General features: G+C 41.7%; 1 protein-coding gene across 1 annotated transcript in view; it reads left to right on the top strand.

The window, feature by feature from the left end:
• The window catches only part of WWC2 (WW and C2 domain containing 2), a 112,405-nt gene that overhangs the window by 34,794 nt on the left and 60,941 nt on the right, over nt 1-16,670 (top strand). The window contains exon 2 of the mRNA XM_083631057.1: nt 5,173-5,282. Within this exon, the coding sequence (XP_083487183.1) occupies nt 5,173-5,282 (110 nt within the window). The remainder of the gene's footprint in view (nt 1-5,172; nt 5,283-16,670) is intronic.

The following is a 16,670-nucleotide window of genomic DNA, read 5'->3' as shown; positions in this document are numbered from 1 at the left end:
CTATCTCCATCCCTTGTCCACCATAGTGCTCCACCAAGTTGAGAAGAATGGGATGGCACTCTTTCAGCTCCACCCCTTCTTTGCCACCTGTGTTGATAGAATACAAGGAGGTTTTACAAGCCTGCTAAGAGGCTAGTATCCTCAATATCCGTATTGGAGATTGAGGAGGTAGTTCCGTGGTAATGCAGAATAGTACTCTCTTAACTAGTAATGTTGTACATATATTTGCAGGCTATGAACTTTTGTGGGCTTATTTACAAGGACGTTAAGTACATTGCTGAAACTGAGACTAGATATGTAGAAGCAACTCCTTGAAATAAAATCAGTTTAGTGGTCAGTATCTGGCGTTTGCATTCAGGTTTGTCCATGTTCAGTGCTTCAAAGATGCTCTCCCTTAGAAAGCTGCCCTTCTGACTCTCTGGAACCCTAATGTCGCCCTTTGAACATGCACACTGAATTTCATGCTCCTGCACTGGCACAGCAGTCAGTGCTCTGTTTCTGGGGTTTCTGAACATGGCCTTGACCCCTTTCTACTGGTCTCTCTTGGTTGGAGCCAGAGGCAGAGTATCAGTTCACTGGCTGCCCTATCCTAATCCGTGCCTCTCCCTTTGTGATTTATTGTTAGTGCTGGACTATCAGTAAGGCAGCTCTCTCCCTCTCTTCCTCCTTTTTTCCTGGGAGTTCCTCTCATAAGGACTTTAAGGTGCGCTGTAAGCCAGCATGACTCTTCTTCCCTCTTTCTCTCTTTGCTTGCTCACAGGCTGAGGGCAAGAACTGCCTGGTGGAAACATCTGTATTTATACTGATTAGTATCACCAATCTGCTACTTTAAAAAGGCATGTCTATTTAACATACATTTCAGTGCTAATTATCACTGACTGTAATTGCTGCATCTCGTTGCCCCACCTTACAGTTTTCTCCTTTATATACCTGCCAACTGATGTTTCACTTCATGCATCTGACAAAGCGAGTCCACTAAAACTTAGGCCACAGTACATTTGTTAGTCTTTAAGGCATCACAAGGCTCTTGGTTGTTTATAGTGGGAAGGCTGAAATCCTGAACCTGTTTACCTGGGGCTTAGCCCATTGAATTCAATAGGTTTTTTTAAGAGACCTGTTGTATTGTATTGCCTGTGAATAGAGACAATAGTTTCCATTCCTGCTACAGGTGTTAATTAACTTTACATTGTCAGTTTGATTGTTTTATCACCTACTACTGCTGTTATAAAGGCCTACTGTGTTTATTTTGCACACACTCAAGCAGTAATTGAATTATCGCTGTCTGAACTACTTGCATTTCATTTCTCTTTGATCTCGCTGCTTACAACTCCTCTTACAACCATGTGAATGTTTATCTGCATCTGAGGATTACATCTGATGAAGTGAACTCTAGTCCACACAAGTTTATACCATAATAAAATTTGTTAATCTTTAGGGTATCACAAGACTTTTTGATATTATTGTTATTTTTGAAGCACTTACTTGCAGATGCTGCAAGTTTTAGCCTTGGTTATGCAGCTATCCTAGATGGGACAGAGAATCCTCATTTTCTTTCATGAAGAAGCACGTTGGTTGGAGCATGGGTGACCAAACTGAATGAATTGGCAGAGGCAGTGGAAATTTGTGACACATTTGTGGCAAGCCTAACTATGGCACTTGGTTGGGCCAGCACTCCTGCCTGTTTTTCCAGCTTTGCACTGCTTGCTTCTGCTTCCCAGATCAGTGGACAGACAACACAAATGTATTGTGGTGGCCTGTAAATAGAACCATTAATTTTCAAGCATTGTAAAGAAATAACAGATCTCTGCCCCAGAGAACTTGCAGTCTAAAAAACAGGAGCAAAGAAGGCGAGAGTGAGTTTACACATAGTCTGTGTAAACACTCCAATTTTGTCTACATTTAGTGAGCTCCCATCACTGGTTTGGGAAGTGGTGTACATACCACGTTAGCCACAATCCATATCTATCCTGTTGTTTCTTATGAAATATTGTGTTTTGTTGTGCTTTCCCCCAAACCAGCTACATGAAAAATTTCATGCTTAAATATTAACTGGAATTGCATAAAGACCACCTTCTAAAGGAGAAGGTTCAGCAGATAGTGAACTGTTTAAAGTGCTAGTGAGAGAGGAAGACTTTTGATTTCCTCCCATCTTCGCACAATGGTTCATAACTGCATCAATCTTTCTCTTTTTTCTGCCTCCCATCCCATCGTATTTTCATCTTAACTAAGCGACCCAACCCTATTTAGGTTTTTTTATTTGTTTATTTTATTGCCACTTAATCATCCCTGTCCCACAAGCTTGTAGTTCTTATCCCACCCACTTTATTCTCAGAACAACCTTGTGAGATGGAGAGTTAGAAACTTGCCCAAGATTACCCAGTGAGCCTCATGACTGAGTTGAAATTGCACTCAAGGCCTGCCAGCTTCTAGTCAAGCACTTCAATAGCTGCACCACTCTGGCTGGCCCTACCTTTTGCCTTTCTCCTGAGAGAAAATCAGGAGATTTTTATTTGTACCCTGTAAGGCTCTATGATATCCACCCTAAGTTAGGGAAAGCAGAAACAACATACTTAGTATTCTAAATGTGAGTTTGCTATAGATTTATATAACGATATTATGATACTTGCTGTTTCATTTTCAATTTATTTCCTGTGAATTCCCATCACTGAATTTTCCTTCTCACTTCCCCAGCACACAGAGTCAATGTCTTCAGCGATCTATTTGCTATCATACCACCCCCCAGGTTTTTTCTTGGGTAGTTACAGCCCGTAGACCTGATCAGCATATCATGCTGTTGCGTTTTACTGTATAAATTGCCTTTCAGTATTATTTTTATTAAGCCAGATTCTTGGCTTCCTTGTCAGTCTTCTATATTCCTCTGAAGTTCCTAACTTTGGTCAGAAATTGAGTTCAAGGTTAGAGTGGTGAAAGGGCTTCACCCTTTTTGATATCCCTCAGACTTCAGTTTCTAGCGATATTATAGCCTCTTTGCTCACATCATGACAGTTCGTGGCATTTGCTGATAGATCCTGCTCTAGCAAGAAGCAAGTTGTTTCTGTCCCAAGACATCTTTCTGCAATTATTTATTAGATGTTTGGGTTAGGCAGAGCCGTAGCCGTAGACGGCTAGCAGGGTGCTTTGCCCTGGATGAAGCCACCAGAGAGGCGCCATTGACACTTCCAGCCTCTCTCCCTCCCTCCCTCCCTCTCTCTCTCTCTCTCTCTCTCTGTGTGTATGCAAATGTGCATGGGGTGAGTGCCAAACTGGGTCTTTGACTCGGGTGAAATAAAGCCTAGTTTCCCTCCTGGGTTAGGATACTACAACAGAGTCTCTTAACAAGAATCCTTAACAAGGTTAATAAAAGGGCAATCAACCTTGTGTATGTATTATTTACGGTATGTATGCTACTATACTGCGGCCCATGTTTTGTTAGCCCCAAAATAGAAAACGAGCGAGGTCCCAACCAAAGAAGAATGGCAACTTAAGTTGATAGAATTGGCACAACTTGCAGACTTAACATATCGAAGAAGAGAACAAGAAGAACATATGTTTAAAGAAGATTGGAAAACGTTTATTGAATATATGGGAAATAATTGCGTACAGCTGAAAACACTGGCAGCATTAAGATAAATTCAACAGTGTAAATAACTTTTGATGGATGGAATACTGATTGGTATAGTTTTCGTAAAATATGCAGGGGTTTACGATATGTAAAATGAACCATGGAAAGGGAAGAAGGGAAGTCATTGATGCCTTAAGGATGTAAAATGAGTATTTTAAATTGTAAGACAGAAATATATATATATATATATATGAGAAAGATTGCAGGGTTGGGGACTTTCTACTATATAGAAAAGGCAAGTAGGAGGCATGGAGAAAGTGGATGGAGAAAAGTTTTTCTCCCTCTCATGACACTTGAACCCATGGACATCTGGAGAAAGCTGAATGTTGGAAGATTGATAAACAAAAGGACTTCTTCATGCAGTGCACAGTTAAACTGTGGATCTCAATCTCACAGGAGGCAATGATGGCCATCAACCTAGACTGCTTTAAAAGAGGATTAGACACATTCATGGAGAAGGGTATTTATGGCTACTAGGCATGATGGCTATCCTCTGCCTCCACAGTAATGCTTCTCATTGTGAATTACTGAATTCCAAAGGAGGGGAGAAAACGCTCTTGTGCCCAAATCCTGCTTGTGGGCTTTTTGTTTCATTTTTATTTATTAAATTTCTCTACTGCCCTTCATCTGAGGATCACGGGGGTTTACAATACAAGAACACAAATATACATAACATAGTAACAAAACCCCACCATAGATTGTTTAATCGCCATATTTTTCACTCTATAAGACGCACCAGACCATAAGACGCACCTAGTTTTTGGAGGAGGAAAACAAGAAAAAAAATAATCTGAATCCCAGAAGCCAGAACAGCAAGTGGGATTGCTGCGCAGCGAAAGCAGTGATCCCTCTTCCTGTTCTGGCTTCTGGGATAGCTGCGCAGCCTCCATTCGCTCCATAAGACACACACACATTTTCCCTTACTTTTTAGGAGGGAAAAAGTGAGTCTTATAGAGCAAAAAATACGGTAGCCAAAGGCCTGGGAGATGAGGAATGTTTTTCCTGGCACTAAAGATATGTAACAAAAGCGCCGGGCGAGCCTTTCTAACAGGCATCCAGTTGGCCACTGTGAGAACAGGATGCGGGACTAGATGGACCATTGGCCTGATCCAGCAAGCTCTTACATTTTTAACCCTAAATTAGGCAAATCTTCAAATTTGTCTTCTGGGTTTATATGGGATGATGTCTGTCCAGTTTAATTCGTCTCTGCCCCATTGAGGAGGGGCTCCGATTTTTAGAGCAAAGACAGCACATTGTAGCTCTGGAAAATGGGTGTTCCAGAATGGCATCCTGTTTGGCCTTGAAAAAAGGCATATATTGAAGATTTCCTTGATTCTGTTTAGACATCTCAGACATTGGTTTTTTAGCCTCTTACCCTTGTCAGTTCATCCTAAACAAGCCTTTCTCTCTTCCTTGTTTGAAAGTGGAGATATTGAACAGTATAGTGCCTGAAGTGACACTTCTGAATTACTTTGCCTAATTTTCTGCATGTGTATGTCTAGGAAAAATTCCATAATCTTAATTCAATTACTTTCTGGTTTTGTTTTTAGGTTAACAAAGCCATTATCCTTTGCAGACTGTGTTGGAGATGAGCTACCATGGGGATGGGAAGCTGCATACGATCCTCAGATTGGTGTCTACTATATCGACCACATAAACCGTAAGTGTTTTCTCTAAGTGCTTTATTGATTATATAAGAAGGCTTAGCCAGATTAGACTCTGTTGTTAGACTCTTAACAAGAACTTGAAGAGGAGAGATTTCTTATGAGACAGTCAAAACTCCCCATAGCAATTCTTTTAGTGCTTTTCCTAAGAAAATAAATGAATGTCTACCACTGCTACTCCCCCCCCCCACTTCCTTCCTTCCTTTTAAAAAAACTGCTCTTATATCCTTCTGTCTGTCAAGGACACTTAAAACTGAGGTACTCAAAATGGAGATCAGAACTGCACAGGATTGACTGTTAACCTTAAAACCTCTGTGTCACTAATTAAAACATTCTGTTTTTCTGTTTATACAAACATAAGGAATAACTCCCCATCTTTGCCAAAACTTAACATTCTAATTGGTCTCTCTGTATGCCAGAAACACAAAATCCAGAAGATGCTGGAACAATATTCAGTAAATATATTCATAGGAAACTGCATTAAATCTAAATATAACCATATATTCATAATTGCTTTTGTGCTGTGGTTTTCAAACCGAGGGATCCTCAAAGTGAAGGTGAGTCATGGCAGGCAGGCTTCCATGAAAGCCAGCTTGCTCACAGATGTCAATCTCTCCCTGCATTGTGCAACCACAGGGGAATGCTGGGTGTTTTTTGGGATGCGTTCTCATTAGGCTCAGTAGACCTGACTAGCACCCCATGTAAGCTGTATGTCTGCCCCAGAACTTGCCCCAGAATTCTTTGCCGTAGGTAGAAGTTTCTCAGTTGATAAGTTAATGTCCCTCATCCAGACATTAGAGACTGCATTTTGCTACAGTGGTACCTCTAGTTATGAACTTAATTCGTTCCAGAGGTCTGTTCTTAACCTGAAACTGTGCTTAACTAGAGGCGTGCTTTCGCTAATGGGCCCTCTTGCTGCCTCTGCACTGCCAGCACATGATTTCCGTTCTCATCCTAGGGCAAAGTTCTCAACTTGAGGTAACTCTTCCAGGTTAGTGGAGTTTGTAACCTGAAGTGTTTGTAACCTGAGGTGTTTGTAACTCGAGGTACCACTGTACTTCTGACAGTATGGGTGATGTAAAAACCTCAGAAGTAGCTGATCTAATGACACACAAATGGTCCCAAAATTATTAGTTGGGAGTTGCACGTGGGCTGCACAGAGTGACGTTCCATTGCACAAGCAGAAGTTCACAAGCATAGCATTGGATGCAACCCAGTGTAATTGCTTACTACTTTTCATTTAAGAATTTCTGTCATCTGTGCTGCTGAGATGTTACTTGTTAAAAAGTAGTGAAGAGATTAATCTTCTTGGAACTGTCTGAGCTTTGTGGTGCTTGAGATTTTAAAAATTGTTTTTAATAACCATAACACCAATTTTGGAAGAGTAGACATAGCACAAAAAGGAAAGGAAAAGCCTTCCTGTACTACATTGGTGTACTCTCAGCCTCGCCGCAGAGGGAACAAAGTAACATCCTTCATGCTTGTATACCATAACTTGTGAAAGAGCCTGTACATGTATGCTCATAGGGTTTCCCCAGGTTATGATGATCATCCCTATTCTCCACCCATATGCACATTTACTCTAGACCAATGTAGTGTGTATAGCCTTGCAGTGACATTTTATCACTAAGCATCAGATATAATAGTAGGGTCTTGCTAACGAATACTCATATCAAAATAAAACCAGGCTCCAAGGGACTGCAGCAATTCTTGTCTCTTTAAAATAGAGCACCAGCAAAAAAGGGGTTATCACTTGAGTAAGAAACGATTAAAACATTTATATTCTAGTTGACCCTGATAAATATTAAAAGGTGGCTTACTGAAGTCATAATGGTCCATCTAAAGAGCATTCTGTGAAGAAAGGAGAGCCATGGACCAGCTATTGGTTATTATTATCCTAGATTATAGCCGGACATGGCTTGTCTGAGAAATAAGATTAAAACTGCATTAAAATCAGAGGCCATAAAGTACTATGTTTTGTAGTTTGCTAAAAATCTTTACAGGGCTTAGATCCATACTTGAGCTGTCAAGGATGAAGAAACAAACAAGAAACAAACTATGCCTATAGCAAGCCTGAGACAGCCTGTTTGGAATTTGTTTACACGGCGGGTTTTTACTGGGCATGCTGCACTGGAATGCAACAAAATACACATATTTGTAATGAACTGCCTCTTCTCCTGCTGTGGGCTTTAAAATGTGTGTAGGGGTGAGGTTTTGTAAATGTGTTTTATGGAAGGTGGTGGAATGGGTGTACTTTTGTTTTGCTGAACTGGTTTTACCTCATTGTTTGAGACTGAGGTTTCAGGTACTTAATGCTCTCTTAGTGGTATATTAATCCATGTTGACGGAGCAATTTTGGTGAAACTTTTCTGGAGCGCAGTAGACATCAGGTATGTGGGGTATTGGAGTGGGTGTTCTGAAGAGAGCATTCTTTGTTTGAGTTACTGGATGGTAAACTGCCTGTGATAAGGGTCAGAGGCAGGTCATTTGTCTTACATGCTAAAGTTGAGATTATAGCTTTAATTCTCCTGCCTGGAATGCAACGGTCTGATAATTGCTAACTGCAGCACACAGGAGTTTACCAAAAGTTTCATTAACTTTTAGCTGTAGAAATGGCAGTTTGGGGAGGCATTTGTATACATTATCAGTTGTGCAGAAATGTAGATGATGTATTAACAGCTGCACCACTTGCGTTACTGTTAGTCTTTGTACTGTGGAAGCAACATATCTCCCTTTTTTCAGACCAGGAGCATTTTGCTTTTTAAAAGAAATGGATGCCAAACTATGCCGGCTATTATTGCAGGTAGGAGGATAATGTTGCATCCCAAGCCTTTTCATGTAGCCTGAATTCTTTTGAAACAGCTGGCATGGTGTAGTGGCTAAGACTCAGAGCTGTCAACCATGGTGTTCCTGGTTCTAGGATTGTCCTTTCCAAGAATTCGTGAGGAGGCCGTAGTTAAGGCACTGCTTTCTCAGCCTCTGTTCTCTTCAGAAAGATGAGGATGATAATAGTCACTTACCTTACATGGTGGTGGATTATAGGATGAATGTTCAAATATGCCAACCAAAGCCCCACATAAATGTTAAGTATTATTGTTGAAACCGTAAGAATCCCAAGCAGTGATTTCCACCCCTTAGCCGTTCTGAAGAATTGACTTTCAGTATGTGATGACTGTTGGGCTTGATTTACTACCTCCTTTTTTTCATTTTGGTATGGTTTCAGTGTTGCAGTTCAATAAATCAAAGTTGCATATCAGCAGCGCTGCTTGGATAAGTTCCCAATTTGTATTGTAGGCTCAGGATCAGAAAGCAAAAACAGTTAAGAAGAATCCCTTGTTTAGTTTAGTCTTTAGCTTGCTCAAAATATATTTAAGTTCACCTAACTCATGTATGCAATTTTCTTTTTGAAAAGGTACCTCAGGGCTTTTCACATAATTTCAGAATTACAACACTGGTACAAAATAAGGGCAACATGTCTACCAATAGTAGCTTTATGTAGGCTATTGAGAGAGAAATGGTGGGTGTATGTGTGAGGTAAATATATATATTCAGAAACTTGTGAGAGAGGTGGCACAGTCGCTGTCACAACCCACTATTGATTAGTTATTGTTTGTGCACAACTTCTGGTTCTACAGTTGAGTTACTATATACAAGAGAGGCTTTGGTAAGCTGTTTGCACAGTCAGAACTTATGTGGCCTGTTCTAGCCAGGCAAGGAGATTGCACTGAAAAAATATGGCGCAAGGAAATGCAAGAATAAGGAAGGGCTGCCTCCTGGAGTTGTTGCTGTGTTGCATCAACGCTTAGCAGCCAGAGACTCAGGGCTTTCCCCCCGCCCCAACCAGAACTCGCCAAAACTCAGTTCCAGCACCTCTCAGGTGGGTGCCATTGCCATTATAAGAGAACAAGGGAGGCGTTCATGGTGAGTTTTGGCACCTCTTTTTCTGGAAATATAGCACTGCAGAGACTGGTGGTGGTTTTTTGGTGGTTTTTTTAAAGTGGACCTATAGCTTCACATCTTTCTGGAGCTTCTCACAGCCAGTATCCAGAGCACCTATGGGGTTTGTGTTTCCCTTCTAAGTAGTCCAGTTGGATGGTAGGTCTGAGGCTGCTAGTTGGGGATTGAGTCACCATACCGAAACTTCTGCCCAGGCAGAATTGCCACTAGTTCTGGAGTCCCGGAGAGAATGATGGGCAAGCCCAGGTCTGGAATCAAGGTGCCAATAAGGGACAATGGGGTCCCTCATATTGGAGGCCCATAGTGGAAGACTGTTATTATAGGGAAGGGCCTCTAGCTGAGCTTCATGAAGCATGGAGTCCCCAGGTCTCCATTTGTGCTAGAGGGCTCTCTGGGACCATGTTCCTCCTCCTCTGCACAGGAGATCCCATTGGGGCTCAGTTCTGAGTCTGGATTCTGATGCTTAGGCAGGAGAAGAGAAAACAGAATCTAATGCTATATTCATACACACACAAAAACGAGTTGGACCAAACCTCAAGACGTATCTAAGCAAACAAGTACTGTTGCCCATATAACATCTGTACAGTTTTCCCCTCAAAAGACTAACACTAGGTTTGATTGCTGAAAGAACAGGTAACCCTCTTTTTTCTGCACAGGACAGGTACAATTACAACTAGAAAAAACACAGCATTATTCTCAAATGTCTTGGGAAAAGACACCTTCTTATAACAGCTTGACTTGTAAGTTGCTAGAAATCCTCTCCACTTCTCACAAGCCACAGTGTTGGAATTAATGTTTAACCAAGTCAAAATATTTTGCAGGAGCCTGAAGCTGCTAACCGATGTAAGCTTCTCACCCATCATGATCTGAAAAGAGTTGTGTAATACGATGTATCATTTGTGGCCATTTCAGCAACATGTTCACATGTTTTATCCACCCTCACCCCCCGTGTTGCTACTTTTATGTTCTGGCAGGATTTCCCTCCTGTGCCAAATGCATGGAGCCAGATGATGGATTTAAATAGCGCGCGCGCACACACACACACACACACACCCCCCTCGGCTTGAGATCTCAACATATAAATGGTTATTTTTCTAAAATATCTACTAACTTCAAATGAAAATGCCGATGTCTGATGACTCTCACTATGATGCAGACTTCATGACCCTTCATCACAATATGGCAATTTGTATGTTTGTGTCCATTGTTGTTTTTTTGTAAAGCGTTTGTGTCCATTGTTGTTGTTGACGACTTCCTGCTCCTTATGAATGGTTCCCTTGTAAGGTTCTCAAAGGTTATAGACCGAACAAATGTCTTGTGTCTTGCTCTGAATCAACGGCACAGACTGTTCTTTAGTACCTGGAGACATAGGTGAAGTATACTGGCAATGAGAGGATTATTTGCTCCTGGGCCCTTTTCTGTACAAGTCCTGGCAGGATTGGGATTGGAGATCCCAGTAAGGAGCGCTGGAACAGGAAGTGTTTGCCTAGAAGCATTTATGTCAGGTAATGCCCGTTCCCACCAACTTGTGAGTGCCAGAAGAGGCGTTGGGATGGATCCTTAGCCGACATGGCCAGGAGGTGCTCCCCACTGCTCTGTTGTCCTTAAGGGAGGTTACGGGGTGCCGCATGTCCAGATACTCAGCTCAGGGGTTGACCGTTGCACCCCTGTCATGGTGATCTTGGTGGGTCACCCAGATGTGATGCGTGTTGCAGGGTGACCCTTTACCTTGGTCAACTCTGTTTAATCATCAACCTGCACACGGGCTTGTTGATTTCAGGATACATACCCAATGCCTACATCAAACCATCTGACATCCGCAATGAATGAAAGTTATGGACTTATTTCCTTCCAACACTCTTGTCCTGTGCCGTTTGTTGTATGTCCTTTGCACCTGGGACTGCAATGGGGAATCAATGCACTGCCTGAGATGGAAGGGAAGATGCAGTCATGGTGAAGTCAAGAAGGATAATACTATTACTTTCCCTTCTACTTTCTGAAGCTTTAAGAAGCACCAGCGTGCTTCCCAGCTAGCTTCTGATTGAAGTTTTGGCAGATTGCCTCTTTGTTTCAGGGTTTGACATCTGGACCTTGGTTAATTTAATGCTTTAGTATGGAAATGTCTGAGCTCCAAAAGTGACCTGCTTTCTCTTAGCTTCTTCCGTGTTGTCATTCAGCTGTGGGTTAATGACTCCTTTATATAGGATGCAGATACCCTCGCCCCATTGGGATTGATTGGGATCAATCAGTTTGTGGAAAGGACACCTGTATACACCTAGCTTTCAAGAGATGCCACCTTCACCACCCCGCTAACCAGTAGAGCAGAAATGACATATCTGCAGGAATTCAGTGGCTTCGTGAAGTCTTGACCCCCCATGGTAACGTTTTTAGTTAAGTTACCTTCCATGGACCTCACCTAGCAATGCCAACACTAGAATACAGCAGGAAGCTTGATAAATTTAGAAATTCTAGTTTTGCATGCTATTGTTGGTAAAGAAGGTAAGTAACAGATTGTTAGCCAGTTTCATGAGTGGGTGTTTAATTATGTTGACCTAGTCTTCGCAGTGTGAATTGTGCACTAATGACTTGCAGTCAAAAAGCATGTTGTAGAAAAGATGCATGGCTCCATATTTTTAGGGTTGATGGAAGCATGCCATACTTTATGAAGAGTTGATTAGGTGGCTAATCACGCTAGCAATTAATGAATTAAATCTACGTTGATTGGACTGGGATTCAGTCCCCCTTTTTGCTTTTTAGGTTTTGTTTTACGTTTGACATTTCAATTGTATGATGGTAATACACTTTCTCTTTAAGTAGGGAGAAACATAAGTAAAGCTTCTTCAGTAGATGTTTTGAAAGGAAACCCATGAAAAATAAAAGTACCTGGTGTTTTACGGACTATTTAATTTTACATTAAATGTATGGCAGTTGGGTTTGATTTCATTTTTCATAAAGAACAGCTTCAAACTTGGGGAGGGGGCGGACCTGGGTTGTGTTAGCACTAAAATACTGTTTTGTTCAAACACAGCATGCTCTTTCTGCAAATCTGCACACTCTGCCTTGGGAGTAAGCCCCATTAGTTACAATGTCCCTTCTGTAGGATTCTGCTCTGTCCCGTTAACCCTTTCTTTTTCCAAATAGCATTGCCTTTGCAGTCGAACCTCTACTCAGAACACAATCCGTTCCGGAGGCCCGTCCTTATGGCGAAATGGGTCGCTGGTAAAAGTGCCATTGTGCGTAGGCGCATTCAGCGGCAGCCCGCTTCTGTGCATGTGCAGACGGCGGCAGCCGCTTCTGCATATACGCGAATCACGGCAAACCCGGTGTTTACTTCTGGGTTTGCCATGGTCGTGACTTGGAACGGGCCTAAGTAGAGCGGGACGTAAGTAGAGGTTCTACTGTAGCCTGATTTGTTTTCCCTCCCTAAGTTATGGCTGGGGTAGGGGGATCAGGATTGGGACTTCAGCAAGGAGGGAGGGGATATTTAATGCTTTCCCCTCCCACCATGGTTCTGATGATCATCCCTTTCCCAGCATTTGGGGCTGTTGAAAAGGGACTGTCCACCTGGCTACAGAATGTCATTTTGGATTTCACAGGTCTGGTAGCAGAGTTGCTTTTCCATTTGCAGCTTGAAGCTGAACAGTGACAGTTGGGTGCTTTTAAATTTCTCATTTCTTCAAGCATCCCAAGGATTTAAACATGTGATTCAGTGTATTTCAGTTTCTTTTCTGATAGTCTCGGGAAATGTAAGGCAGAGGACCTAATTTTCCAACAAAGTCATACCGACAAAAGGTACATATGACAATGTGTGACAACAGAGGTACAGTCTCTTATATTACAGTGTTGTGCTTGTCTCGAGAAAGATGGGAAACTGTGTTGTCTACAAGCTATTTAGTCAGAGGAAGAGAAAACTCTGGTCCCTAACTGCTTTCTTTAAGTGCATAAAATTTTTATTTGAGCCAGCAGCTTAGAAGAGCAAATGGGTCCAAAGATTTGAGTTCTTTTTTCCTCCCTCAGCACAAGAAATTGACAACCTAGCCTGAAATTACTTGCTGTTCTCCACTATGGAAGAACAAGAATACAAATGTTCATGATCCCCAGAAACACCATATGCCTTACACAAAAGGACAGTTAACTCAAAGAATAGAGATCAATTCCATGGTATGACATTTCAATCAAGCCTGACAGAGTCAAGAGAAATGCTCTTTCGTTATGGAATTACAATTGCACTGAAATTTATACAGGTAGATTGCAGCGCAGACCAGAGCTTCATATCTGCATGCAGAATGCTCTCTGAGTAAATACGTTTTTATTGGGAATAAATGGTGTTTATGAATCGAATTTATGGGCTCATATTTAACTGGTGCTCTGGAAATTATTTTTACGGCAAAATATGCTATTTTGCTGTCATCATTTGTCCCAGTATGTTCCAAGTAACAGCAGTTCTCAAACAGCATAGGCGTACTGCTCTCTTCTGCTCTGCTACCAAAGGCAAGCTTGAATTATATCTGACTTATTCCAATTGCTCTTATTTGAGGGAAGCAAGGTTGCAGCAAATATTCTGCAGATGCTTGCTGTGTGGTGTATCCAGCTTTGGCTTTGCTACCTTGAAGAGGAAGGGTAACCTTTTTCTTTAATGCAAGCAGGACTGGCTTTTGTCCCGCTGCTTCGTGGATGTAAAAGTACACTGCCCTGCTGTTAGGAATAGATGGCCTGTGAAGCCCCCAGTAGGCTGAAATTCACCCACGTAGCCTTAATTTATATACCCGTTTGCCACTTGTCAGACAGTGAACCTTTTCATGCTATTTCTTGTAACAGCCATAGAGTGGAAGCCATCTTTAGAAAACTTAGGGTTTGGCAATCATTATTCGAAAGGATCTTAATTTTTCCTATACCTGGAACGTTTCAGAAACAATATCACCAGCTTTTCAGGACTGAGACGATCACAACTGATTTTGTTTTCATATTCAGAAACAAAAATTGTGGCCACATGAGGTTTCATAAAGGCGAAAATAAATAAAATTGCTTGATTTGTGAGACTGTAAGTGCTAAAAAACGCACACCCTGCATTGAAACAGCTTTGTCCTTGTCCTACAGTCACAAGGACAGCATTGCTGTGGGCCACATTTTAGGACTCTGCAGGCTACTCCTTTAGTTTGGGCCACACATTGAGCAATCCTGACTTAAACCTACTGAGCAATTACCTGAAATGTGTTCGCAGATATGGCTTTTCTCTCTTGTGAGATTATTTTCCATTACGACTAGTGCTGCTCTCTTAAAGTACAACCGCAATCATTACATTCATCCCCCAAAGCCCAACAGAACTGCCTTTATCCTGTTTGATTGTAGAATCATTATGAAATCCCATTTGATGCTTTGGGTTTGCTTTCATGATCACTTCCCCTTAACCACCCCAATAATTGTTATTTTTGCATAGGTTAGTGTGTATGCCAAAAAAAAAAGGCACACACAAAAGCAGGAGGAAAAAAGGCTCTCTCTGTCTCAACTAGAATTTCTCCAGAGTTTTTTCTGCCTCATGATGCCCAAGGGAAAGACTTGCTCCTGGCTCCTGGCTCTGAGATTTAAGGATGTATGCTGGTGCCCATAGAGATGATCTCCCCCTTTCTCTGTGAAAGGAGGAAAAAAAGGTACATTTTGAAGACAAGGGCAATGGAGGGAAGATCTCCTGTGCTCTGTCTTTGCTCGGGAAACACTTCTTTATTTCTTCTTGCCTTGACTGCATGTGGCTTTTTCCAGCTTCTCTGCTTTATATAAAAATTATTTGTATGGGGTGTTAGGGGAGGGGTAGTGCCTCTGTTGAGAGATACATTGTGCTCCTTCTGGGGTAGTTTGTCCCCACCCTGCGCTGAGCTTTCACCTGTGGCTCCTAAAAGCTGTCAGTATGTGACAATGGCCACACCCCAGTGAACAGCTTTGACTACCCAGCTAAACCAGGTGACGGTATACAATGGATCTCAAACCCTCAATGAATTAGGGACTTTCTCTGCATGTGAAGACAGGCTGCACTGGATTGAGTGGATGAGACACGTAGTGGGTCAAATGGTCAAGAAGGCAATTTCTGCGTTTGCTGTAGAGGGAAGTGAGGGTCAGATGGGGCTCATCAACCTGGAGAGGTAGCCCATCTAGAAGGAAAACTCTGTCCTAAACCTTCATTGCCTTGCGAGAGATCTTTGGGAGAAGAGAAGGCAAAGGAGTAAACCCTACACAAACCCAGAGTGGAATCCCTAAGATGGTTGGATGGTGACTTGTACAACTTCTTTCAGCAACTCCTGCAGCCAGGTTGGTGCCAAATGTATTGCTCTGGTTTCCTTTGGAGCAGATCGGTGAGGCTGAGAGGGAGGTCGTCGCCTGAGCAGCCCAGGACCTCCATGCACACAGTCCAGGCTTGCACCCCAGGGAGGTCACTTTGATGCTGCTAACAACAGCAGTTTGACTTCACCCCTGGAGGCTCACATCACTGTCCCTTGAGACCAACAAAATTATTTGGATGGGGAGAAGCATCCTATTAAGCGTATGAGAAATCAGCGGTATATAAAATTGGCACCTCTTATTTTCCTTCCATATGCTTGTGTAAAAACAAATACTCTCTATCTCTAGTCTTGTTTTGAGTATATTTGGCAAAACTTTCCATACAAATGTACCTACATAAACTGTATTTGAGTTTAAGGGGGCGCATGGGAAGCATTCTGATTCCTTTTTCTTTTTTTTAAAAAAGAGCTACTTCCTCATTTACTTGCCTCTTGAATTCACATCAAAGTGTAGCAGTAGGAAGATTAAATGTGTAGGACTATTGAGCATTATTGGCAATTGATACCACTAGGGACCTTCCTCTGCTGCAGCAGAAGCTAACCAAACATATGTTTAAAGTCTATTGTGGTGCATTGGAGTTACTGTTTGCACTGGATAATTTAAGTAGGCAAAAGTAGAGAAAGTGTCTTCGAGAAGTTTATGTAACTAACGTTAGAGCTAGGAGAAGCACTTGAACCTAAATTAGTATCTAGGATTAATGTTTTCCTAGAGAGCTTTGAAGATATAAAGTACTGTTTAAGAGTTATACACTATAGCATCTTTCATCAACATAAATTGAACTCATTGACCTGAGATTTTCTTAAAACCTGAATCTTTATCTGAAATGCCTTAAAAGTTTAAACATTCTTTTCTGCCTTTTATATAGGAGAACAGCAGGCTGAAAGTAGTAAAGAACATAGAGCATAACATCATACATGTTGCATGTAAAAATTGCTTTTTCTCTTAAACTTCTTCAGTCCTAAGATACTTTGGAAGTAAGCTCAGTTCTTAACATGTTTTATACCTAAATATCCGTGGGACAAAAATGTTATTGGATCCATCAGTTGTATTCAGTGTTAGTCCTTCTCAGGGTAGAGCTATCAAAATTAACTGACTTT

This window comes from Podarcis filfolensis (genome assembly GCF_964270895.1).
Source record: "Podarcis filfolensis genome assembly, chromosome: 9".
NCBI classification, from domain to species: Eukaryota; Metazoa; Chordata; class Lepidosauria; order Squamata; family Lacertidae; genus Podarcis; species Podarcis filfolensis.
The sequence above is the reverse complement of the archived record's forward strand: the minus strand, read 5'-3'. Positions and strand labels throughout refer to the sequence as shown.